General features: G+C 34.2%; 1 protein-coding gene across 1 annotated transcript; it reads right to left on the bottom strand.

Annotated features, from left to right (window-relative positions):
* Positions 1–268: 268 nt before the first annotated feature.
* Positions 269–27,635, bottom strand: LOC145686030 (histone H2A). Its single transcript, XM_081758880.1, has 3 exons — positions 27,478–27,635; positions 16,353–16,560; positions 269–622 (listed from the first exon to the last, which is right to left on the bottom strand). Exons 1-3 carry the CDS (start codon positions 27,497–27,499, stop codon positions 430–432), a joined length of 423 nt encoding a protein of 140 aa, XP_081615006.1. The 5' UTR covers positions 27,500–27,635; the 3' UTR covers positions 269–429.
* Positions 27,636–27,970: the final 335 nt, after the last annotated feature.

Here is a 27,970-nt window from a genome sequence, read left to right as displayed (position 1 = left end):
AAAGCAATTAAAAATTTATCCAAGTTTGGGCATCTTTTCCATTGGCATAAGCGGGCGGTAGTTCTTACTGAAAAAGGCAATGCAAAGGTGATGTTTGTATAAAATCTAAAAGCTCCAGTAATTACATTAGATATAAAATATCAAGCAAATATCATTAACATCCTCGTGGTCCCCACAAAAAATGTCTACGGACTCAATCTGAAAAACTAATTTCTACTTCTATTGACAAGAACAAGATAGGGAATAATGTCGCAGAGAAATACACTAGTAAACGTAAGAAAACATTTATTGATTTCCGAAACTTTGTACTTGTTTTATACAGAAGCTTAAAAAGACCTTACGTATCCAAATAATATTAAAAAAATGTTCAACGATTATAACAGGTGATGATCGTTACTCACAATTTCAAACTTCACTTAAAAACAAAAGTTAATATTCCTGGGACTGAGCTTTTCCTTTTCCAGGTTTTCCGCTACTTGTTGTTTGCGAAGCAGATTTTTTCGGAAGCAAGACAGCCTGAATATTCGGCAATACACCTCCCTGAGCAATAGTAACACCTGACAGCAATTTGTTCAATTCTTCGTCATTTCTTATAGCAAGCTGCAGATGTCGAGGGATTATCCTATGAACGATAGAAAGAAAGAAAAAAAATATTTAAGACAAAAGTATTATAATAGACTACTACAGTGGATGTTTTCTTCCATACACTTATCAAATCTAATCCAACGGATACGGAGACGAGGAGGGACAGAAAAATGATTTCAATTGTTACGTCACTATACGAAATTTACATGCATTAAAACAGGATTCCCACTCTCTTGTCCCGAAAAAAATTTCCAGGACGTTCCCAGGACAAATCACCAATTTCCCAGGACTTCGACACAGGAGGGTATAACAGAATTACAACTATCAATAGTGAAATGAAAAATGCAGTAGCTTATGCAACATATTTGTTAGGATGAAATGCAATAAATAGATGGTTGATCAAAAATGTTTCATAAGTAAAGGTATTGTCTATGCTGGTAAAGATTAGAAGAAAAAGCAGAACAGCACGCTGTGGTTTTATTTGGGGCTACAACGAGCAGGTCTTATTCGTAAAGTAAATGTCATAATTTATATGTATTCGTTTATATTTCTATATGGTTTTTACTTTTAAAATACAATAATTATATTGTAACAAAAATACGTGAGGTTTTATATATATTATGTTTCGACTCTACATTAGTCTATATTTTAGATAAATATACATGGTGAATCAAGTACTGGTTGCTATATGCCTAATACTTCATAAATGCATTTAATTTTCATTGGCACAGTTCAATTTTTGACTACCTAACAATATTAATGTAAGTACAGTAAATATACAACAATGAAATAAGCGTAATGTATTGGTTTTTCCCCCCTTCTTTTGGTGGCCTCCCAACTCCCCTTATAACCACCCGATCCACCCACATCCAACACATGTATTTTTAATCTTTCTACATATTTCAATTGTGCAGCAAACAAATTTACAAACAACAAAAATAGTTTTCGTACATGGCATCTTAATTGCGTGACATATAATTAGGGGGAAAAGTAATTATATTACAAATTTTTCAACTGAGTAAGGAGTATTTTTCAACCGTGTGATTTCCTCATCTATAGACAATTTCGTTAGCGATGCTGCTCTACGGATAGCATTTGACTTCGTCAATAAAGCAAAGCAAGATTTCTGCTCTGCTTCATCTGCAAGCTGGTTTGCTTCAGTCTCCAAACCTTCACTTGTTTCCATCAATTTCCTTTTCTTTCTCTGCAGCTGTTGTACATTTTTACTTATCTCTTTTCTCTTGCTCTGCACTTGACCTTCTCTTGTACAGTTCTTACTTTCTCCAGCAATGCCATATAGCGCTACCTTGCATGGAAGGAACGATGCAGCATTTCTTTAGTGATCTTGATTGAAGTAAAATATTTATGGGAAATGTTATACAGCAAATGATCGAGAATTGATACTGGTACAAAGCATAGTTTCTGGAGGATAGTACTAGTGAAGACAACATCCAAGAATGGGTTGACCGACTAGTGGATGAAAGAAGCAGTTCTCCCAGCCTGTTGAAAGAAAGAAAGCCCACCAACCAACCACACATGCAGGATCATGACAAATTATTATTAGGCACAGAAACAGGAATAGCAAACAAAAACAGCAATCAATTAAAATCTTCATTATAATTAAGAAAAATCCAGGTAAATCACTCCTAAGAGAGAGAAAAGAGACTATAATGACCGAAAAAGAGATCAAGTCACGAAATGCTCAATACATCCTTATGCTTAATACATGGTTTTGCACCAAAAATTATCTATGTATCTCTCTTTATAAAAGCGATATAATACCAAAGAATGCCGGTTGAGGCCAGAAAAAATAAATAAATGAAAAGAGCGTAGTTAACAAGTTTACTCAATGCAACTACTATACAAAACAATGACCAATACAACCTTACCCTCAATCATTTGTTTCTGGTCTTGGTCTTGTATTATGTAAAAGTTAAAATTACATTAAAACTTTTAACTAGATGTTACAAAAATTGTAATGGTTGATATTAAAAATACATCAAGCATTCTTAGGTTTCTTGACAAAGAAAGTAGTGATTAAACTATTATCTTTTTTTCTACAGTTCATTGAAGAGTTAATTTTTTTGCAGCTTCTGTTATTCACTTTGGCGCACGGTTTGAACGCCCTACAACATACCCTGTGCAAGAGTAACTTTCTAAAAATTCTCCCTCTGTATTGCCTTCAATCGTTCGTTAGCTTTTTTAAAGAGACGGTCAGATGCTTCAGAAGTTACTTGACAATCCCTCCCTGTTTGAGTAACCTTATTTTCCATATCTGCAATTTTCCTCCTAGACTCTGTAGCTTGTTTTAACTTTTCTTCTGTCACTTTTTAGCTAAACATAGTTCTTTCTTCTTTTCGTTCTCCTCTTACAATCTCTTTTGCTCTTCTAGATACATTGTATAATGTTTATATACGCTTTGTCTCATAGCAATAAGTTTAGATGTCATGGGAAACAGTTCTGGTTTGTTCCCAAACGCTTTCAATGTATCTTTAATCACCAAAATTGCATTTAATGTCCGTTCGTTATAAGCCAAAGTTCACCTGGATACAGAAAAACGCCTTTGAATGTCTGCATTCACGTTTGAAAGTAACAAAGCAGTCTGGATAACTTTTGCAATTTCTCTATAGTTTTGTTGCCCTACTTCATTAGTTTTCTTTAAAATCTTATCCTAGTAACTATCAATTCTTCCTTTAAAGTCTGGTATTGTCTTCATCTGCAACATCTTCCATTCATCAATAAGCACATCATCTTTTATATCAATAGGTAGTTCTCTGGCAACTGAAACTATATCTCGATAACTTTTTCGGTTTTTCACAAAAGAAGGATTTAAACATTATAGTTATCTTCAGAAATAGATTTACAAACCCGTCTTCCCAGCTTCCTAAACAGTTATTGCACCTGAGAGTACAGGATATGAATTAGAGGTTCATCTTTATGAAATTTCTCCGTGAAGCTTGTAAAAAGTTCTGCAGAAGATTTAATGAAGTACAATTTCGCCTTGATTGTTGAACAACGTAAAAGACTGGTGATCTGTTTGTATGAACCAGACTGCAGAATAGTCTGATTCTGTACAGATGGAACGAATTTAAGAAAGTAAAAGTCAGCCACCTAGACGGAGAATGCTTAAGAATTCTTTTGAGGTAACTTCAGATCATGTTGAATCTTCATATATTCCTCCACTCTGGCTGGCCATCCATCTAAATAATGGTAAACAGCTAAAGCTAATTCAGATGAATCTTCGCCAAAGGTCTGCAAGGCTTTAAGATATGCATTGTGAACATTAAGAGGATAGGACTCAATGTCAACTAATCCGTGAGATCTCATTCCAATTAATTCTTCATTGAATAGTTTGTGGCCTTTTTCGTTCACATTGGGCCCATCTGAGCCAATCATCAGAAGCTTGTGAACAGATACGTTCGCTTTACTAATGGCAGAATGATTTTTTTCATGAGGAGTTCGTGCATCAGCTCTGCCAATGAAGAACGTCTGCAAATGTCTAGAAACTACTTCACCCCTCCCTTTCAACCAATATCACACTGATATCCGTACTTCTGTTTTTATCTTCTACGTTGGTCATTTCCTCAAAACACACTGAATAAAAAGAGGTTCCCACATCATCTGAAATTATCTGTTGACAATATGGTCCCAGTACATCAAATTATTAAGTATTGCATCTTTTTGGGAAAAGTACGAATTCTGTGCATAATGAATTTTTCCTACTGTTAACTAGCATATACGAAATAGCCGTTTACAGCTTTAATTCTGTAAACTGAACTCATAGGTTCTTCCAGAATATCTGAAGGTCAGAATGAAATGTTTCTCGAAATAAGAACGAGATGCAAGTGAAATTTCCGAAAGAAAACATACCAAAAACAAAGAAACAAGGTTTAGTATCTATTTCCTCATGTATAAGTACTTTCAATTGCCTTCTAGTTAGATTTTAAGCATCCAGTAAAGCACATTACAACACGTTTAACTTTTAGGCATACGTAAGATGATTGGGCAACAACAAGATACACCTGTATTGCGAAGAGTTGCACTTGATTGCAGTGTGCCAATTTGAGAACTAAGACAGCCAACCATGGACTAAACATAAGAATCTCTAATATTTAATGTTGTAAACACACTTAATTGTAGAATCTACTACAATAAAAATAGTGAGAGTTGAAGAAAATAACAAAGACATAAAAACCAGAATTTCCGCCTCCCCCTTCGCTCCGAAAGATTTTTCATCCCTAATGTTAATGAAAGTGAAACGATAAAAATCCAGTCTAAGTCGATTGGTAAGTTTAAAAATTAATTTCATATTGATTCACTTAATTCAGACAAATCGTTACGTAAAATATAAATAAATTTACGAAAACAAAATCGGAATCTGAAATATAGGAAAAAATACCTTTTACCCTTTATAGAAGCAGAATTATTGAAAATACTGAACCGTGTCTACTAATTTTTAACGAAAAAATTTAGTACAATGGCATACATACCTTTCATCTTATTACTAATCACTACATTAACAATTTCATGCTTTGATTACCGTTGTTCCGGATTTAGCTCCTGGTAAGTGTTCATTAAAAAAAGAACAAAGTTTGGCTTTTACTATAAAAAATTATTTAGGCAACTTGATTTAAGTCGAAACTTAACAATACTTCACATGAGATTTTTAAATTGTTCTGAAACCGCTCTGAACATTTTTTTGCAACATTACATTTTACATCACTTTTAGGTCTTTTCTTTTAAATAAACTGTCTTAGTTTTAGAAGATACCAAATCTGAAGTACGTAATACTTCAATAGTAGTGTAGCTAGTTTTACAGCTTTTTTTGTCAAGATATAGTTATTTACCAGTTATGCATATGGATATAATATCCGCTTCTTTAAAATGTAACTGCTGTCTCTAATCGCAGAAAATTGGGCGATGAAGCTAGTCACCTTATGTAGTTACTTATGAAGATTCTTTTACCTATAGGTCTTAAGGGGGGGTAGACTACTAAATATTTTTCAAAAGCTAACAATTTGTCTCTTGTCGGCTTTTCGTAAGTGAAAAGAGATAATGAAATGTAACTTACCACAATAATAGATATTGTTATTCTATACCCGAAAATACGAATCGAAAGAATTTTCAGTGTTGCCATCCATAGAAATTACAGTGTGACCAGAATTTGAATTACCCAAAAATCTAGGTTAAGGCAGAGACTAGAAAAATAAACTCAACGGTAATTGATGACTTATAATATTGTCTATGTTCCTTGCTAACTACTTTTTAAATAATATTTGTATTTATTTTGTAATAACTTATGTAAATTACTCACACTGTAATTTCTATGGATGGTAACATTGAAAATTCTTTCGATTCGTATTTTCGGGTGTAGAATAACATTATCTATTATTATGGTAACTTATATTTCATTATCTCTTATCACTTACGAAAAACTGGCAAAAGAAAAATTGTTAGCTTTTGAAAAACATTTAGTAGCTCCCGTGGATTTGGGATTCCACTTTGCTCTTTTCTCCCTCGCCAACGAAAGGTATATGTTCTATTTTGTGTTAATGCTAGCTTAAAAAAAAAAAAAGTTTCAAGTACACTACCACATCAATATTTTAATATTTCAGAGTACACCATATCTTTATTGTGTGATTTATCTATAGCAAGAAATCATATGTAATATTCACTATTTAATGCAAATGTCATAATTTATTCTTAAAAGTATGTTTTATAATACAATATATACACTAACTATTAAGAAGAATGAATTTTGTTATTTATTTATTTTGCTTATTTCAACTTTGTTTCGATAAAATTAAGAATATTATTTAAATAATCTGTACTACCGTTCTGTCTAACCGAATCTCCGGTTTAACAGAATCCTTAAAAGAAACAAGCATTTACTTGTGCACGACTTTTATTTTTAAAACACCAACAATGAGTAAAATATTTGCTTTTAAATGAGTAAAACAAGAAACGGCTTTTTGCAATCGATTTAGTGTCCCAAGAATACGTTTCAATCTCCTTGAATTCGCATAGGTTGGAAGATTTAATTACAGTGAAACTATACTCACTTGTCATGTCATCAGAATGTATATGCTAAAGTGGAGGAATAGGGTTTAAAATGTGTGTCAAGAATAGGATATTTCGCGACATGTTAGGGAGATGAAACAGTATATAAACTCATTATTAAAAGTAAGTGAACACTTGCTCCAGCATTTTGTGAAATTCCGCTTTAAGAGGAGAAATTCTATAATTATTTTCTCAATATGTAATAAAAGATACAGGCCATTCCACTAAATTTTCTCACTCCAATTTCTTAAAGTATATCATATTATGCTGCAGTTACTGCTTAAACATGAAATACGAGCGACATTATGTTTTGAGGAAATTTCATTCGAGGAAAATTACCTACATGAACTTTTTTATAAGTGACAAATGGCACCCTCGTATATCAGGGTTATTAATTGAATATTTATTTGTGAGGTGTCAACAAAATGATTTGCGCAACATTACAGAATTATTAATGATATCTAAACAAAATAGATTGAATTGCTCTTGAGAATATCATCCAATAATAAACTCACTCCTATTAAGAAACTACCCCTTGCGGATTTATTCGGAAGAAATTACTTCACCCTATTATAGGGTTATTAATCAAATTACTATATATCGTCTGTTTCGTATTTGAAAAAAAAGTCGTCCGAAAAAGCTCACTCCAAAAGTGAACTACTCCTTGCCGATTTTTCAGGATAAACGAGTTATCCCATATTATCAGATTGTTATGAATCATGTATTTATGAAACATGAAAAAATCGTTAAAGGCGTTTCCGAGAAAATCACAAATTTTGATTTTCATGTTCAGCAAACTACTAGTAGTTTTGGAAGTAGTAAGAAAATTCGAAAAAAAAAAAAAAATCACTAGAGAATCTTATAAAAACCTTACATTTAAAATTACGTCTCGATACATTGAACCGTAGTTATGCCTTCTAGGCGACCAAACATATTTTCATAGGGACGAACAGACGTCCAGAACTCCCGTTTTGAGGCATGTAGAGGCGATTCAACTTACATTAAAAAAAAACATCGATTTTTCCATTATTGCTATACTTTCTTCTCTCCTATCGTTGTTTGAAGTAAAAATAAAATTTTGGAAAGAAGACAATCGAGACTCTCTTCTCATAATCACTAGAAAACTGCTGAACCTTTTGAAAAGAATTTTGAAACAGCAGTTGGCTCCAGCTGGATTTTTCATGTCCCTTTCATTATAATGAGTACCCTAAGAAGAGGTATTTTTCTCCACACTCAAATTCATGTTATTTATCCCATCATCATGGCTCTTTCAAATGGATTTTGCAATGTAGGTAGCCGTTGACTCGAGTCTATTTCTTTCATGTCACTTTTATTAAAGGTATATCCTAGGGAAAAGGGTTTAAAAATAGAATATATCAAATGTTGCTAAACCCTTTAAAATCAAGTTTTGAAAATAGCACTGGGTCACCTAAGTTTTTAACATTTAATTTCGATTCAAATACCTGTTCTAAATGCGAAAAGATGGTTCAAATATGATACACATTTCAAATATTCTACATAAATCTAGTCTTCCCGTGAACGCCGGTTCTTCAGCCGCTTAATAAGTAATTTTATGATTGGCGGTAATAAAAATAATAAATTTACAAATCACCAAGGACTAACAAGGACAAGTTGTGTGATGTGTGGTCAGAACATTGCTTTAAGCCTAGTATTGTTGTTTCTTAACGCAAGTAAATTTTCAATTCTCTAAAGATGTAGGTTAAAAACTGTGGAAGCTATGTGCGCTTGATCGGAAATCGATCCGAAACAAAGCATATTAAAAATAACTATAATAGTAAAACTACATTTCCTGGTACTAAAAATCACATCACAACCGGAAGTTCAAAGAACTATGCAACGAGAAATCTTGACTGAAAATTCTTCACGATTTTCACTTTCCCATTGAACGAATAGCGACACGGTATCTTTTACTTATTCCTTGTAGGGAAGGGGAAAATAAACACATTAACCAGTATTCCTGCAAATTAACCAATATATTTTCCTTTCGTCGTAAATATTCATCATATTTGAAGGGCAAGGGGAAAAAAGAAGGAATGTCACAAAACTACATTTAAGAAAACTGCGTTTTAATATTGAAAACCGCGTAAAAAGAATAGGGTTAGTTAAATCTTTTGCCCCTTTTTACATGGACATTTCTACATCTACGCATGCATGGCATATACAGTCAAATAGTGCCAAGAGTCACCAACAGATAGGACAAAGCACCCGATAAAGCACATACATGGAAATTCCTTGTTTTTTCCCCTTACCCTTAATTTATATTCTTACCCCGTATATATATATATATCACTTATTCATCTTATTATAACCGTATTTTATCATTTTCTTACTACTTTGTACCCTTTTATAATATTACAATAGCATAATTAACTTTCGACAGATTGATGAATTTATTAAAATTAACCCTAGGAACACCAATGTATTTTTGGGTTACATGGAACATCAACGGGGGAGGGGGTACGGAGGCCCACAGCATAAAGGTCATTATTCCTCATGAAAAATAATTTATCTTGCCTGATATGAATTTGGAATACTTTTATTCTCTATTGTTACTCGGTTTCTAGGTACAGTGTTGCCAACTACGTTTTTATGTTAGTAACTATGACCTATTTATTTTATTTGGTTGTGTAGAAAAACTATCACACAGATCAATAGCAACTTAGTAGTGTAGTATGTGTACAAAAACGGCTTGTAAAAGCATTTGGTAATGGTGCAGTAAAGTGGGATAGAGTGGGGAAAAGTGGGGTATACTTCAGTATTCCAATGAATTCAGGATTAAGCTTTTATAATTCCATCCCAGTTATCCTTGGAATGGCGAAATTCTTTCAAATTTTGTTTCCACGAAAAGATAGATAGTGTGAGGGACGTTTACTGGACACTACAGGGGATGTCACTAGAGAAGCAGTGTTGCCAACACCATTTTTAGTAGCACAGCGTCAGGCTTTTGCACCTATGGAATAAATATGTAAAACGTAACCAAACAAGCTACGACTTGTTTGCCGTTTTGAAAACTAACACCACTACATTAGGAATATTACTACGGATTCATTGCAAGAAACGTACCACTGCTTCCATTTGCATTATCAAATAAAACGTTCAAATCACTTTCTTTTGCATCAAAATCTGACAGGGTTATTCATTTGAAAGTTTTCTTGGCGAAGGCACGATTTCTCAATTGAACTTTGGCGAAGAGCACGATTTGCCATTGTTCCAATGCTGCTGCACATTCCCATACACGATCAGTCGCAGAATAACGAACTGAAAATTTCCTATGAAATATGCATCTTAAGTCAGTGTTGCAGGCTGCTGCTTATAAATTCTATGATTAAAGATACTTGACAACACCAGAGGTGCAGCAGCATAGTTCATGCCAATCATTATTGAAACTTGATTCTCTCTATCTTCATATATATATATATATATATCAGGGTGGATTGATTTAAATCAGTCTGATTTAAATCACGATTTAAATCAAGATTTAAATCACTTGATTTTTTTAATAAAAATCGTTGATTTAAATCGAATTCCAAAATAAATTAATTTAAAGTGAAAATAAGTAAAATCCAGTTTCTGTTATGTTATTTCGATTATGAAAGTTAATAATCATAATACAATGAGACTCAAATGTACAGTATAATATGGAAACAAGTGTCATGCAGAGGACGATTAGGGGAAATCCCGTTTTGAACAGGCAACGGAGCAATCCTGCTTTCTTCTTTTCGTAACATTGGGTTTGGGTTTTTAAATCGTTAACTATTCCAACGGGGAAATCACCATCGACATTTAAGACGAAAATTCTTTTTTGTGCGTGTCTGTTTGTTTGCTCCCAGATAATAGGGCGTATTTAGAGGGGTCCTATCTCCTCTCTATTTTCTTCTTTTTGTTAATTTTATAACTTTAGGCTAAATTTATGTATTTCATGCCGCAAGCTAAGTTCTGAGTTTTTAAAAATAGGCCCCTGCTAAATATCAGTAACTTTTGAGAAAAAAAGTGTTATTTTGATAAACGTTGCTGTACTTTTTCCTTAATGCTTAACCTTTTAAATTATATCACCTATTTTTAGGAGATAGGGTAGAATCTTCATTATTCAATTAAAAAAGTACCAATAAGGCTTTTTACTTCGTTTTCTTCAAGACTGGAGGCATTTTAGAACACGTTACATATGCTTTCACGTCTTTCTGCGTTGAGGCATAGTGTGTGATGACGTCATAAATTTAAAAAGATATTTTTTGTCATGCGTATTATTATTATTATTATTTTTGGCGGGTTACATTTTGCATTCAGAAGACTGAAATTTTGCACACTCGTTCAGTGCACCCCTTAATAATTTTCGGATGTTTTCAGATATCTGCGTGGAAAAATGTGTAAAAAAAAAAAAAAAAAAAAAAAAAAGGATATTTTTAACAAAAAGTAGTTTTTCGTGATTTTCCCGCCTCAGATGGAGACATATGAATGGTACCGTTTGAAAGGCTGTTCTATTCTGAAGAAAATGATGCACGTACTATGCTCCGAGGATAAATAGGAATGTCTCAGGAAACTGTTACCTAAGATCCTGTTTTATACGGGAATCTGGGGTATTTGGGGAATATTTTTCGCGGGCTTACTTTTGCACGTACAAGATTGAAATTTTGCACATTTACTCAGTGCACTCCTCAGTATTTTTCAGATTTGTTTCAGATCTCTGCCTTAAAACAGGAGGAGGGGCCCACAGAGGTAAAAATTTAAAAAAAAAGATATTTTTAACAGAAAATTCCTTTTTTTTTCCGTGATTTACCCGCCCCAGATACATGATGGAGACATTTGAAGGGTACCGTTTGAATTTGTTTATTCTGAAGAGAATAATGTACAAATCATGATCCTAGGATAAATAGGGATGTCTGAGGAAGTTTTTATATAACATCCGAGTCATCTGGGTCATTGTGGAATGTTCCTCACCCTTACTACTCAAGATGGAAGCTTGAAATTTTGTACACACATTTAGTACACCCCTTAGTATTTCCCAGTTGATTTTGAGATCTGTGTGGCAACACAGGGAAATCCAGAGGGGATCAAAATTAAAAAAAAAAAAAAAAAAAAAGAGTGAAAAAATTGCCAATTACTCTCAAAATTACCCGCTTCAGGATCATGATAAGGAAATGTGAATGTCACCGTTTCAAAAGCTGTTCTATTCTAAAGAGAGTGATGTATGTACCATGATCGTAGGATAAATAGGAATGGTGCTGTAGCTGGTTGACTGAAAGTCTATAATTTACCTTTAAAAAGAGCCATAATTTAAAAGGGTTAAGAAACATTGTTTGGGATTCATATATGTTAACGATTGGGGATAATTTAAAATTCAACCCCAATACTTTCACTTAAATGGCATAATTAGCATTCAATACTAATTCCTAATGCTTTTTCTTCACATCGTAACTTGTATTATACGAGGAGAAAGATTTGATTTAAATCAAAAAAATCGATTTAAATCAAAAAAATCAACAAAAATGATTTTTTAAAAAAAAATCATGATTTTTTTCCACCCTGATATATATATATATATATATATATATATATATATATATATATATGTGTGTGTGTGTGTGTGATATAAAGTGACATTTAGATGTTAGCAGGTTTGAAGAAATAAACTAATAGAAAGTAAAATATTTAGATGCAAAAAAAAAAAAAAAAAAAAGAAAAAAAAAGAAAAATGTATATACTAAATTTTTATACTATGCGGTTGGCAACACTGCAAAGAATAGCTCAGTGTGTCCCTGCATGTTGTAATACCAAATTTGTTTGAAATGAAAATAAAATACATAGCCAAAACACTGGAATAGACCAGCGTATACGGTGAATAGCCCCTTAGTACTACCAAGAGGGGCAGCCTCTGAGGCCCACAGCACTTTAATTATAAACAGAAAAAATAAAACGCTAAAACTAAGCAAGTACGTTTTATGATGAATGGGGTCAAGCTCGACAATATCAATTTTTTTATGAAATTAGAAATGTTGCTAAATGTAACAAAAATAATTTGTGGGCCTCCGAGCCCCCCTCCCCCTCGAAGGTTAATAATAGTTCTTGATTGAAACCTTGTATTACGTCAGTATGAACGCATGGTTTAAAATTTGGATTAATAGGATCCAAATAATGTAACCTATAGACACAAGAATTTGGAAGATTATTTAACTTTAAAATGTTGTGTTCTATCATCTATTTTATATTAGTGGTGCATTTTGATTTAGGTACTTCTTTCCTACAAAAATAAAATTTTCTTTATTTGCTAGGTTATCTGATATATTTACTTCCTTTTATAGCACTTGTCCAATATTTTTTGGCTATATATATCATTTAGACACTCTTCAATTACAAATTCTTGAATCAGTCAGATTTTATAGATTAATGTATCTTGTTTGTTTATTAAATCCATTCGAAAACATTTTAATTAAGAATTGTATCTTTTGATCAGGGTGGAAAAAAATGATTTTTTTTAAAAAAATCATTTTTGTTGATTTTTTTTATTTAAATCGATTTTTTTTATTTAAATCAAATCTTTCCCCTCGTAAATTACAAGTCGAGAACTGAAGAAAAAGCATTAGGAATTAGTATTAAATGCTAATCATGCCATTTAAGTGAAAGTATTAGGGTTGAATTTTGAATTAATCCCCAATTGTTAACCTATATCAATCCCAAAATAATGTTTTTTAACCCTTTTAAATTATGGCTTTTTTTAAAGATAAATTACAGACTTTCAGTCAAGCAGCAATAATATCATCCCTATTTATCCTAGGATCGTGGTTCATACCTCATTTTCTTCAGAATAGAACAGCCTTTAAAACGGTAACATTCCCATTTTCCTATGATGTCCCTGAAGCGAGCAATATTGAGAGAAAATGGGATTTTTCTGATTTTTTTTTTTTTCAAATTTTGATTCCTTTTGGACTCCCTTGTGTTAAAGCACATATTTCAAAATCAACTGGGAAATACTAAGGGATGTACTAAATGTGTGTATAAAATTTCAAGCTGTCTTGAATAGTAAGGGCTGGGAAAATGTTTAACAATGAGCTAAGAACACTCCCACAATGCCCCAGATAACCCGCATGTAATGTAAACATTTCCTCAGACATCACTATTTATCCTAGGGTCGTGATTTGTACATTATTATCTTCATATAAGAAAGATTTTCAATCGTACCATTCAAATCTCCATCGTGTATCTGGGGGCGAAAAAATCACGGAAAAGGGGATTTTCTGTTAAAAATATCCTTTTTACTTTTTACCCCTCTGGACCAACCCCCTGTTTTAAGGTAGAGATCTGAAACAGTGAAAAATACTAAGGGGTGCATTGAATAAATGTATTGAATAAATGAATGAATTCAATCTTCTAGGTGCAAAAGTAAGCCCGCGAAAAATAATATCCCCCAAATACCCCAGATTACCGTATAAAACAGGATATCAGGTAACATCCCTATTTATCCTAGGATCATTGTTCGTACATCATTTTCTTCAGAATAGAACAGCCTTTGAAACGGTATAATTCATGTCTCTATCTGAATCTCGAAAAAAGCTATTTTGTTAAAAATATCTTTTTTTTTTTTTTTTACATTTTCCCCTCTGTACCCCCTGTTTTTACGCAGAGACCTGAAAACATCTGAAAAATACTAAGGGGTACACTGAACAAGTGTGCAAAATTTCAGTCTTTTGAATGCAAAATGTAAGCCCGCCTAAAAATAAGAATAATAGACATAACAAAAAATATCTTTTTAAATTTATGATGTCATCACATACTATGTCTCGACGCAGAAAGGCGTGAAAGCATATGTAACATGTTCTAGAATGCCTCCAGTCTTTAAAAAATAAATAAATAAAAAAGTTTATTGATACTATTTAATCGAATAATGAAGATTTGATTTTTAATAGAATAAAAATAGGTAATATAATTTAAAAGGTTAAGCATTAAGGAAAAAGTATAGCAACGTTTATCAAAATGACACTTTTCTTCACAAAATTACTGATATTTGGTAAGGGCATATTTTTAAAATAATTGGAACTAGCTTGAGGCACGAAATACATAAATTTCGCCTGAAGTTACAATTTAAAAAAAAAAAAAAATCGGAGGGGATAGGACCCCTCTAAATACGCCCTATTATATGGGAACAAACAAGCAGACGCGCACACGAAAGAATTTTCGTCTTAAATGTCGATGATGGAATAGTTAACGATTTAAAGACCCAAACCCATCGTTACGAAAAGAAGAAAGCAGGATTGCTCCGTTACCCGTTCAAAACGGGATTTTCCCTAATAATCCACTGCATGACATTTGTTTTCATACTATGCTGTACATTTGGGTCTCATTTTATTATGATTATTAACTTCCGTAACCGAAATAACAGAACAGAAACAGGATTTTACTTATTTTCACTTTAAATTATTTTGTTTCGGAATTTGATTTAAATCAATCCACCATGCTTTTGATACGAGCTAATTTCTACATTGCCACATACAAAAATTTTATATATTGTAATGGGGTATTACGGTTTCGTACGAAAATACTTTTTAATGTAGTCATACATTGATGAATGCTGTGTATTCAGCCTGATGCTCTTTTGCAAAGATTTAGTTCAAAATACTACGCCAGCACATTTTCTTACGTTCAGTACACGGCCTATCTTTGACATCCTGAAATAAACACATGTTTCTCCCAATCAAGCAGATTTACTTTACGAGGTGGGTCCTTGCAAGAAACGGTCTCCAAACGCAGTCATTACATGTGTCATTGTTTTCCCTGTGTGTGGTCGTTCGTGTACTCTCTCACACGGCACTAACTCGATTAACTGCAACCATTTGAATCAACCAGGCATTCACAACTGAAATGCTCCACGTGATCTTGAACGCAGGAATACTAGCCAGTGTTGTGTGAGACCATGAAAACAGTGTTACCAATACCACAAATAAAATTACCGACATTGTTTTGTGATACTCAATCCTACTGGAACGCCAATTTCTCGGGACACACTGTACACAATTAAGATTACAACTCGATTATAAGGTGCTGTGGCCTGAACAGGATAGTATGCCTGAGCTGTGCGCATCTTGAACTTTCTAACACTATATAAATCAACAAGGGTCAATTGAATGTCAGTAACTTCTCTAGATCTTAATCCTATTTTTCTTTTTTTTTTGGGGGGGGGGGGCGTCATTACGGAGAAAGAATTTGTAAAATATCTATTGTTGCTATATTGCGTATGAGTCGTATTTCGATATTGAATGCCTATCGCTGTGTTTACTTACAAATGTTTCAAACCTTATATGGCATTAGTCTTCAACTTTTTGAGTGTATAAATGAGAAAAGGGACTTCAAAAATATCAATCTTAGAAGGAAAAAATACATGGATCAGTTCAATGTGTAGGACAATTCCACTAAATTCATCCGCAGTCTTTTGCTTTTATTAATTTCTTCAATTATTGCCATGTTTGAATTCACAATTACCAGATTAATAGTTGGTAGCAAGGTCTTTAAATTCTGAAATCACATCAAAATTTCGTCCAACCCTGATCTATTTGAATAAAAATAGCTTCATAAATTCTGTCCTGCTGGACTTAATTACAATGTATTTCATTAGTCGAGAATAGAGGCAGGGTTAAATAGGGATGGTATTTACAAAGAACATGAACTTACACATAGCAAACTCTTAGTACAATTATTACCTTGTTTTTTTATTATCCCTGGCAGCATTTCCAGCAAGCTCCAATACTTCAGCAGCAAGGTATTCCATGACAGCTGCCAAATACACAGGTGCTCCAGCTCCAACACGTTCTGCGTAATTTCCCTTGCGTAGCAATCGGTGAATTCTGCCAACTGGGAACTGAAGTCCAGCTCTGTTTGAGCGAGACTTAGGTTTGCTCTTAGCCTTTCCTAGATAAAGAAAATTTTCTGATAACACTCGGAACCACTGATAACACTGTTTTATGAAATAAGACAGTTCGAACTATTCTACATGATTAGTAGGGCAACCACAAAGCATAAACAGCAGTAAAGGCATAATGGAATTTTTTCACTTATGGTTGGTATCACATTTGTGATTTTGACCACTTTACATATCTAAATTTGCTAATCTTATAAGCATAATTTACAGAAATAAAGTACAAAGCATAATGCTTAATGCTTTTTTATTCTAGAACGTTGTGTGTGTATAATAAAGAACAATTGTTAGTATATTTTGTGCCAAAGAAAGAAAAAAAGATCAACAAAGGCTATTATCAATGCCGCAAACAATGGAAATCAACTGCCAATTCTCTTTGCGCGTAACAATGGAAAGTTTGAATTCCTTCTCCTTTCTCTCTCTCCGCACCTTCCGCTCAGGTTTTTTTTTTTCCCTCACTTTGTGTTAAAAGGCTGGCAAGAGTGCTTGTGCTTATTCCCAAATGCCATATTCAAGAGTATATGAAATATCACAGAGTAAGAGAATTCCCATGACCATTTCAAAGTAGAGGCAGTATCCTATTTTGCAGGGCTCACACTGATCTGGTCTCTTGTAAATAGTTGAAAAGTGACCAAAATCACACGAAAAAGTGACCAAACTCTCATCGCGCCCCTTGTCAATTTCTCCATCACCTCTGTTGTTTTGTTTCATCTTTTCTTCTTTACTACTTCTTTTTGAGCTTCCTCCTTTCTTAGGTTTTCTAAGTATGCTTTCTAGTTACGGTAAGCAGACTTAGCAGATGTAAGAAGCTTCTGAGTAAGTGGAACCAGCTCGGGCCTATTTCTGAATTTCTTCATACCAGACATTACATTTAACTTAGCATTGAGGGTTCTCAATGCTATGAAATATTCAAATTCATCACCTACTCTTAAGAAGAGCACACAAGAAGCATAACACAAGACGAACATGATGAACCACACAAACAACGTTGAGCGGAGCGTTATCTAACCTATTACGAGTAAAAAACAAGACTATTATGATAGAAGAAAGAATAGACACAGAAGGGTTCTCAACCTCCCTTTGAGAGCATAAGCATCCACCAACAATAACTGTGCTTTAGAAAGAATAAAAGCTGAAGTGAGAATAAAGCTGACTGTTTCACATGTGGCAGCAAGTACTGAAGCTTTCAGGAGAGTAATCAGCAACAAGTTTCTGCTTTTTTCCATTTATTTTTACATTTTTCTTAGAAAACTGCCAATGCAAAACATAAATCACTCGAAAGGTTTAGCGAAGTGGGCCGAGCCCGAAAAAACCTTAAAACCCACTTGCGTTTTTGAGCTTTTTGTTAATATATTATTGGTACAACCAAGGTGATTACATTGAAAATGACTTTTATCAGATTTTGGACTTGGGCGAATTAGATGCTTTCACGTTAAGGTATACATCATTCAACATAAGACCTCTATAAAGCTCTGAATGTATATATCGGGTGTTGCAAAATAAGTGTTACAACTCTTGGGAGGTGAATCCTGCCACTGAGACAAGAAAAAAAGTTCTCTTGAACTTTCGGCTATCGGACATAGTTTCAGATCTACAAGGTGCCGAAAGCGTGGGAAAATGACTTTCGGACGCCAATAGTTCGGAAACTATCCAACGTAAAGAGGGCGGGTAAAAAATTCACTGAAGAAATCATACCTGCTGTATTGAATTTTGCATGTTTCACAATCCTACCATGCACGCGCAAGGGATTCCCCAAAGAACGTAGGGAGTCCCGGATAATCTGCTAAATGAAAGTTGGTCTAAATGGATATGAATTGATGGGGTTTCTACCAGGTAACAATAATTCGTTTGTATTAAGTCGATATCTGGAACAAATACAAAATGGCGGACACTTTCATGCTCGTTGTGTGTAGTTGCATAATCGCCAGGTACGCATGCTGGCCAACAGTGAAGTTCTGAGTATTAAGTGTAGCGAATTTGTACTCAGATGCTTTAGAAAGACATCTGTAGTGTCGGTAGAGCACAACAGATGAAGCAGGGTGATTCACATGTGTGGAAACACGTATCGAAAAATGCCCAGAAATGCACTCATACTCAGTAAACGTGAGTTCAAAGCGTCGGAAATGTAAGGATTAGCGTCAAGAACATGAAAACCAATTCACCAATAATATTCCCTCAAACCGACGCAATATGATGTGCACGGTTGCATACCAATAAGGATGCAACAACTGAGACCAAGTTGAAATTGTGCAAAGGGACTCACTACGAAACTAGGTAAACTAAATGAATGTCTAGTGGGATCGCATGATCGATATTGAAATGTGGCCAATGTGTGTGTTGATATCGACATGTAGCTAATGGACAAATGTCAACATGTCCCACTGCTGCTGGGACACCGTCTCACATGCGAAAACTAGGAAGATAACGTTGTACATTCTGCTATTACATCTGGTGCACTTTTTGGTAGAACGTAACTAGAATAAGATTGTATCAATGTCCCACTTTGTTTGGGACATTGTGCCACAGTCGACACATATAAAAAGAAATATCTTAATCCATGGTTCAAATTGTGATAAAGCATGAAAATAAAAACACTTGTATCATGTCTCACGTCTTCTGGGACATATGACGTACTCGATATCAAAATACCTCCAGAAATATGTATCTTACACACAGTACACATGCCAAGACAAAGACGAAAATGAACCAATTTGGCACATGTAACACTACAGCTGGAAGACCATACATATGGAAAATAAAACATGAGAAATAGGAAGAAACGTTTTAAAGCTCTGATTGTTTACAACTGTGCAGTAGGAGTAACAAAATGTAACACAAGCATGTCGGGAGGCTGTACAAGAGCGCTTGCCAAACAAAGTGGGTACTCCTCAAAGAAATGTATACAGAAAAAGTCAGGCTCCCTCGAGCCTCAGGGCTAAAGCGCTCCCTTTCGCTCGCGTGGTCGCAGTTTCCAATCCTACTGGGAGCCCACGGCCTCAGATTCAAGACCCGAGTAGTTATTTTCCTATTTTTCCCACGTGGGACGGTGTCTCAGCAGTAGTGGCACATGTTGACATTTCTCCACTATCGATATCAACACAAATTGTCCGCATTTCAATATCGATTATGTTATCCCATTAGAGACATTCATTTAGTTTACCCAGTTTCTTAGTGAGTCCCCTTGCATTGGCCTCAGTTGTTGCATCCTTATTGGTATGCAACCGTGCACATCATATTGCGTCGGTTTGAGGGAATATTATTGGTGAATTGACTTTCATGTTCTTGATGCTAATCCTCACATTTCCGACGCTTTGAACTCACGTTTACTGAGTACGAGTGCATTTCTGGGCATTTTTCGATACGTGTTTCCACACATGTGAATCACCCTGCTTCATCTGTTGTGCTCTACCGACACTACAGATGTCTTTCTAGAACATTTGAGTACAAATTCGCTACACTTAATACTCAGAACTTCACTGTTGGCCAACATCCGTACCTGGCGATTATGCAACTACACACAACGAGCATGAAAGTGTCCGCCATTTTGTATTTGTTTCAGATATCGACTTAATACAAACGAATTATTGTTACCTGGTAGAAACCCCATCAATTCATATCCATTTAGACCAACTTTCATTTAGCAGATTATCCGGGACTCCCTACGTTCTTTGGGGAATCCCTTGCGCGTGCATGGTAGGATTGTGAAACATGCAAAATTCAATACAGCAGGTATGATTTCTTCAGTGAATTTTTTACCCGCCCTCTTTACGTTGGATAGTTTCCGAACTATTGGCGTCCGAAAGTCATTTTCCCACGCTTTCGGCACCTTGTAGATCTGAAACTATGTCCGATAGCCGAAAGTTCAAGAGAACTTTTTTTCTTGTCTCAGTGGCAGGATTCACCTCCCAAGAGTTGTAACACTTATTTTGCAACACCCGATATATATATATATAAACCTTAGCTTTAGACAATTATATAACAAATTAATGTATGGATTATGCTTATAGCCTATTTGAAGAAAAAATATGCAATTTTACATTTTAGAAAATACTTTACTGAATAGTATGTTCGCCAACTAGGCGACCCCATGGGACGTTACTCCTCATACATTTGAGTGGTTTAAGGCCATAAGTGCCAGTACTACCAGTAAATATGTAGTGCATTAAAAAAACTATTGGTATTATTTTTTATTACCCTTCGTGGTGACAAGTAGAGATGCAAAAAAGCCGGCTGTTTTGAATCGATGGTTTTTTTCACATAAAAAGCCGGCTTTTTTTGGAAAAAAACGAGAATGTTGGAAATTTTGGCTTTTTTCATTTTCATGATTGTTCTATCTAAATAGCTTTCTTATAGTATATTCTATACTTAGATAAGAATTCCATGACCTAAATGCCATATTTCGCTCTAAAATTCACCATCAAGATGGATGGAGCACATGTTTTACGAATTAAAGCTAACATGAAAAATGTAGTATTTGAGGGCAATTTTAGAGGCTATTTAACTTTTGAGTTATCGATATTTTTTCTCCTCGATATCATTTCAGTTTGTCGTCTGTTTCATTTCTAAGAGCTTAGTACTCTAGCTTCTAACGCAGAAGTTAAACTTACGTTTTTCTATATATCCGTCAAAGCGTACGTTTCTCAATATATCCGTCTAACCGTACTTCCACATTTCTGTTATACTGTAGCTGTGCAACGATTTAGCAATAATTTTCCGGATACAACCTTGAATACTAATTTATACAAATAATCAGTAGCGGATTTAGAAACGTACTTTGGGACGGGTTTCTCTGATTGTTTCATTTTCTAAAATCTCCTAACTTTATTTGGGAGGAGCTTGAAGTTTATGACTACAGGCATAACTAATACTGTATTTCGTTTCGTTTATATATTTAGCGATAATCTTCCGGATACAACCTTGAAGATAATTTTATACTGAGAATCAATGGCGGATTTAGAAAAGTATTTTGAGAGGGTTCTTTTCTTACTAATGTTTAGTTTTTCTAAACATTCGTAATTTTTATTTGACGGCATCTTAAAGTTTATGAGTAAAGGCATAACTAATAGATATTTCGTTTGTTTTAGACATTCCGTAATTTTGGGGAACAGGCTTCAGTCCGAAAGACCGCACCCATAACCCTCGCAAAACCGTCACTGCTGGTAATTAGTAATAATAACGATTTAAAAACAATAAGAAATGAAGTCAGCCAACTCACAGTACACGCACTATTTCTACTTCATAGATGGAATGAAGAAAAGTTTTGTCAGAATGGTCGAATGCTGAGTTGAATTCCGGACTTCTCGATAGAAGCGCAAAAGCTCCAGTCAATCATGTTTGTTGTGCAGTTGTATTTATCTTAACTTAAATATATTCCGTAGTCCTTTTGTGTGTGTGTGTTGGTGGGGTGGGGAGAGTTCCATAATGATATGAAGGGTGTGAGCCAAGAACATGGTAACTAACAAATTTTCAATTGCTGAGTTACGCAGCATCAGATAGGCAGCAACGCATACCGCTTCGTTTAATCCCTCATGTATAAACTTATGTGAAAAATCAGCTTTCTGACTTTCAAAATGGATTGTGCAGCAGAAAATTTCTAATTTCTTAAAATAGTAAAATTATGGGTGGCAAATTTTTACTTTGACTCCAACTGTGACTTCAACCGATTCATGTGATCCGGTTCCCGGAGCAGTTTAGGAATCATTCCTAAACTGCTCCCGGAACCGGATCACATGAATCGATTACAATTACTAACACAGTGAAAGTAATGTACGATGTTAAGAATTATACTATAAGTACAAGGGCCACAATGTTACTATACGAAGTTAAGAATTATACTATAAGTACAAGGGCCACAATGTTACTAAACATCAATTCAGGTGAAGCTGTGACTATGAATTTTGAGATCTAAATGGGGGGCTACCGCCCCCCAACCCCCCCGCTCAAGTACCATAAAAACATCCAAAATAATAATAAGTAATCACACCACTACTATAAAGCTAAGATAAGAAGGGAAAAATTAAAAAAAAAAAAAAACACTCGTCTCTAATCATAAATCAGTGCATGACAAAGAAAAAAAATTACATCTCAACAAGACAATAGGACAAGCAGCAGCAAACCAAATACTTTGCCTAATACTCAAATGCAAAACAAATCAAGAATAAAAATAATATGAATTATAAAAAGAAAACACTCACCATTTCGCCATAGGAGAACACTCATGAATAATGAACTCATAACTGCTGATTCCACACACGAAAAAATAAGATACCAAGAACACATGCACAATACTCAACATTACTGAAAAATGTTCCTTTCCGTACACACGTCGTTTTATTAAACCGAGCACACTTGCTATTATTACAAACAAGAAACCAATAAACGTCCACTTTTAGAATACGTCGAAAATATCTTCAGTTTAGACCACAACTATGACAGGTTTTCTCTAACTCAATTCAACCAATTCAATTACGCGCTTCCCGCATGCCACAAACAACAGCACACACATACATGCACACAGAACATGTGACTACTAACCAACTACCATATGAATACAGACACCTAGTGGGAAAAATATGAACTAAGACGTCACACCAAAGGCACGAACAGTTCTACCAAGTGACTCACGCACAAACAGTTCCAGGAAGTAACTGAACCTATAAGAACCGATTAAAGTCACAGTTGGAGTCAAAGTAAAGACTTACCTTATGGGTTACCATGTTCTTATCTCACACCCTTTATGTTCAATCCCTCTTGTTAAAAATACAGAAAACTTGAGGACTGAATAAACCGTAATGGTGCTTATATAAAACTGTAGAATTTCAAGAATACACAAAACCAAAAGCTCTAGTTGTGTAGCCTTTAAGTGTATCATATAAATCTAAGTATTTTTCTTATGTTTTATTTTAATTTTATTTTGTTCCAAAAAGAGGGTATGGAATATTTTGAAGTAAAAATACTACATAGAATTTTGCTACTTATTTGAGTATTTTTTTAAAAGAAGTATTTACTTTTAGGGTTGGCTGGTTTACACCAACTGTTTTTCTTCTTTTTTTAAAATAAACAACTGGTTTAAACCGAAAAAAAATAAAAGGTACGAAAAATGCGAATCGTGTGAACTTCATGGTGACGTTTCCATACATCAAACCATCTGCATTAGTTTTATTTCCTTTTCACCTTTTAATCAAGGTGTCCCATGTTCAATTCTCGGTCGAACCACAACCCTTCTTTCATGCGTAAACAAAGTAGCGGTTCGGACGTCACTTTAAGCGAAAGTCTTCTCCTTGATAACCTCGGTATTACGTAAGGATGTTAAGCCTGAACATACGAAACGAAACTAAATTGTATATTTCTGCATGCCTGAATGCCTGTTGTTTTATAAAGAAGCCAAGGTTGCTTAAATATACTGATATAAATTGACAAAATTTATCGATTGCCTACGTAGCTTCCAACATTAGCTTGGATTGTACTATCAATGATATGTACGCACTAAATTTGTAATTTAATACCTCAGTTTTAGCGTACTGATTATGATACGTTGACCTTTAAATTTTACTTGCAAAGCAATAACAGGATTTTTTCCGTTATTGTTTTACATTTAGAGTAATGACGGGATTTTCCCGATGGCTATGGCGGGAGTTTCTCAATTTAAGAAATTTACTGACCGGACTTCTTTAAGCTTATGTGACCTCTTCCAGCATAACCCCGTTGTTGTATAATAACACCAAGGCGAAACAAACTTATTTCTGTCAATATGTAATATAAATATATAAAGCAAAATATCTAAACCCAAAAAAACCTGGTTTAAACCAAAAAAGCCTAGTTTAAACTCCCCCGAAAAAACGGGTTTTTGGCATTTTCAAAAACAACCATGGCTCTTGCCAACCCTGCTTACTTTTGTATGTAGGAGGTTAAAAAAAAAAATCTTATTATATGCATTGGTTAATCCTTTGGAATTCATAATGTAAATATGTTGAGAAGTAAAACTGTTTGAAATGTCTTTTCGAAATTCATGGTTTATTTTCAAGGTTTTATATTATTATCGGCATCAACCACTAATTAAATGACTTTTTGTGTTGTAGAGAAGCGAAACAAAATCTGGTTTATCAATTTAAAGCAGAATTTTCAAAAAAGCCCAAAATTTCCCAAGCAAAAAAGCGAAGCAGAAGAAACAGAGTTTTTTTCTAAAAAATCCGGTTTTTTTCCGAGCACTTGCCTCTCTAGTGACAAGTATTGAAAAATTTTGTTTTCTTACAAAAAGTTTAGTTTAGTTCAGTTATTTGTTGCTACTCTTCAAATAAGCATCCTGTAGAATCAACACCAGTAATAGCGTAAAAATTATTGTCAAATTTAAGAAGCTTAATGCTCGGAGTTTCGAAGACAACGTAACGCTTACTATTTCAAATGCCGAATTTAAACTTTCGTACTATTGGAAGTTTCGAAATATAGTAAGGAGAGCTACATTTTCGAAAAGAGTTGTGAAAGAAGTCCGCGGGAAATTCCTGCAATTGAACGCGCAAAGCATCGGAACTGAATACTTCAACAATAAAAGTACTTATTTTACGCTGGAAGATATTTAATTTCATGTAACACATATTGAAAAATTTACTTTATAAAATAGGAATTATATCTTTGTTAATTGTTTTAAACTTATTTTCTGGAAAGAACCGTCTTGGAACAAGTGCTCGGGAAATTACCGCAGTTGCACGCACAACGTATCGGAAGTGAACTTCAATAATAAAACTATTGTATAAAACATGAACTTTATCTATGTTCCAAATTAATATGTTCGGTTTTCATATTTGGCAAACTCCACTGAGGCTCCTGAAATGATTCGATCTATATTCGTTCGTTCGTCTGCCTGCACCACACATAATACAGCGTACCACCTTCGGTCTTTTATATTTTCAGGGTACAATCAAGACGGACTAAATTTCCTGCATAGATTTTGGCGGCATACCATACTAACGTAAAATTTCAAAATGGCGGCAATTTTTTTTTTTTTTTTTTTCAAAATAGCGAGCATCCATGCTACAAAGCACAAATTTCGGCCTTTTCAGTTGAAATTTTCAGAGTAGAAGCACGAGACACACTAAATTAGCTGTATATATTTTGACGGCGATCCAACGTAAAATTTCAAAACATCAGTGAATAGTAAATTGATGCAAGTTGTGACAATAAAATTCTTGAAATAAAAATTACATTTTAACCCTAAAGACATTGAAATATTTCGAAAAAACCCATATGGGCCCAGGTGGATTGGTTTTTTCCAAAAAAAAAAAGTTTTTTCCAAACCCTGTGACAGATTGTAAAATGTACACAAAAATTTGGGCAAGTCTAATTTGCGCATTTCATATCGAGGACAGAACCCAACCAACCCCTGCGGGGCTCCTAACCTGTTCCTACTCATACTCATACTATGGATCCGTGTAATAAAACTGCACACCTAATATAACGTAACCTAACATAACTTAATGTAATCCAACCAAATATAACCGAATGCAGTAGATTTTCATACTTTGTCCGATTCTGAAATTGGTCCGGCTATACAGCACTAATGCCGAACGCTGTATTTAGCACCTATAAGTGGTAAGCTCTCCTGAAGTGAATATGTAGAATTCCATCCACAAAAAAAGCCTGAAAGTACCGTAGTAAGAACACATTACAATAATCCCTGCGTTAACTTTACAATACACGCTCTCGCTGCGCATCGATTACAACTGCTTAAAAAGTGCATAGGAGAGTACAGTAGGCTTTGGGAAGCTTCGACTCATTTGGTTAAAATTAATCGAGTGCAATTTCTCCTGTTTGCGTAAAGATACGAACTGAAGCATTCATTGTAAAGTTCGCCCTAATCCTTATAGTATAGTAAGTAACGCTCAGCCTAATTCATATGATTACAAAAATACACAAAACAAGGAATAGTTTTGGATTTGGGGGGCCAAAATCAGCTAAAAAAATAAATAGATAAACGTTTACAGGGGAAATGATTACGGAAATGTAGGCCTAATTACTAAGTGAGGGTAAATACTAAGTTAACCTAACATGCACAAAAAAAATAAATAAATAAATAAATAAAAAACAGAACATGTAGGTAGAAAGCCGATCTCAACAAACAGAGAAAGTACTAAATTAACCTAACCTGAACAAATACAGAAATTATAGCGAGATTGTACGAAGTTTAACCACAAAATTCTGTTCCCCAAGTCCAAAATTATGACCAAACAATAAATGACAGTAATAACGGCCTATGTTTAGCAGAAGGGGTCCAGCTCTTTTCTCTAATAAATGTAACAATTTTGGTAATTTCTGTTCACATTCGGTTAGTTTAGAGTACGTTAGGTTAGTTTAGGCTAGCTTACGTTAGTTTAGTTTATGTTATATTAGTGTAGGGGTCCCGCATAATTTTCCAAAAAAAAGTTTCGCTTATTTCTACTAATATTAGGTAAGTTCAGGATTGGTAAAGGTTAGCTTAAGTTAGTTTATGTGTGTTTTACGTGCTTCTGGACCCCTTGTACTAAACATACTCCGTAATAAAATATGAACTAATGTGGCAAAAACGAACTTAAATTTTACACCGGTTCTTGAAGACAGAAAATGAAGAACTGCTGAAAAAGGTGTTCTTTCCTGTATTTCCATACAATCTTCCAGAAGTAAATTTAGATGTAAAACTCATCAGACATATAAAACTTTCCATTGCAGAAAGCAACACAATTGCCAAAAAATTAAACTAAGTTACGACATTGTTTCGTTGTAGCACCTTATTGTGCATAAAGAAATAGAAAGATTTTCTGTGACGGTCAACCAGAATTCGCTTACGTGAACATGTGAGACGGCAAACTCCATATTTGATTTATAAATTATAACGATTTACACGCAACACAGGGCTGAATAAAGAATTTACATTAACTTACCACCTTTTCCTCGTCCAGACATGTTTGATATGGTTTACTTTCAACTTTTTTTCTGCACAATTTTGAAACAGCTCACTGTTAGCTTCACTTGCTTTGTTGCTTGGCTACAGATTGGACTCGCGCTCTCAAAATTTTAGCGGGAAAAGATTGTCAAAAAGTTAATGTAACCAATCAGGAGACAAGAATTGGAATTTAACCAATCAGGACTATCTTCTTATTTGCATACATGATTTATATTACCCAGTGTGGACAACTTAATCTGTTTACCCTAAATTTACAATAGGGAAAATACTTTGGAGGGATTTTTTAAATTCTCATTTTGGAAAATAAAATAAGTAATGAATTCTGAACACATGATTATTGGAATGAAAGCTAAGATCTAAAATATTATTTTTATTGAACAAAATAAAACGTACGAACCAACGTGCTGCAGCCCATTGATGTGAGAAACACAAAATTGTTTTCAGAAAACTTCGTTTAAAGAAAAGACCCC

This window comes from Thermobia domestica, chromosome 5 (assembly GCF_964235325.1).
Source record: "Thermobia domestica chromosome 5, izTheDome1.hap1.1, whole genome shotgun sequence".
NCBI classification, from domain to species: Eukaryota; Metazoa; Arthropoda; class Insecta; order Zygentoma; family Lepismatidae; genus Thermobia; species Thermobia domestica.
Note: the sequence above shows the minus strand (reverse complement) of the source record. Positions and strands in the feature narration are given on the sequence as shown.

Excerpts from the sequence above, each read along its gene's own strand:
- LOC145686030 (XM_081758880.1), bottom strand. The coding sequence starts at position 27,499 with ATGTCTGGACGAGGAAAAGGTG. Across the intron at positions 16,561-27,477 it reads GTCTGGACGAGGAAAAGGTG|GAAAGGCTAAGAGCAAACCT; the intron begins GTAAGTTAATGT and ends TTCTTTATCTAG. Across the intron at positions 623-16,352 it reads AGGGATAATAAAAAAACAAG|GATAATCCCTCGACATCTGC; the intron begins GTAATAATTGTA and ends TATCGTTCATAG.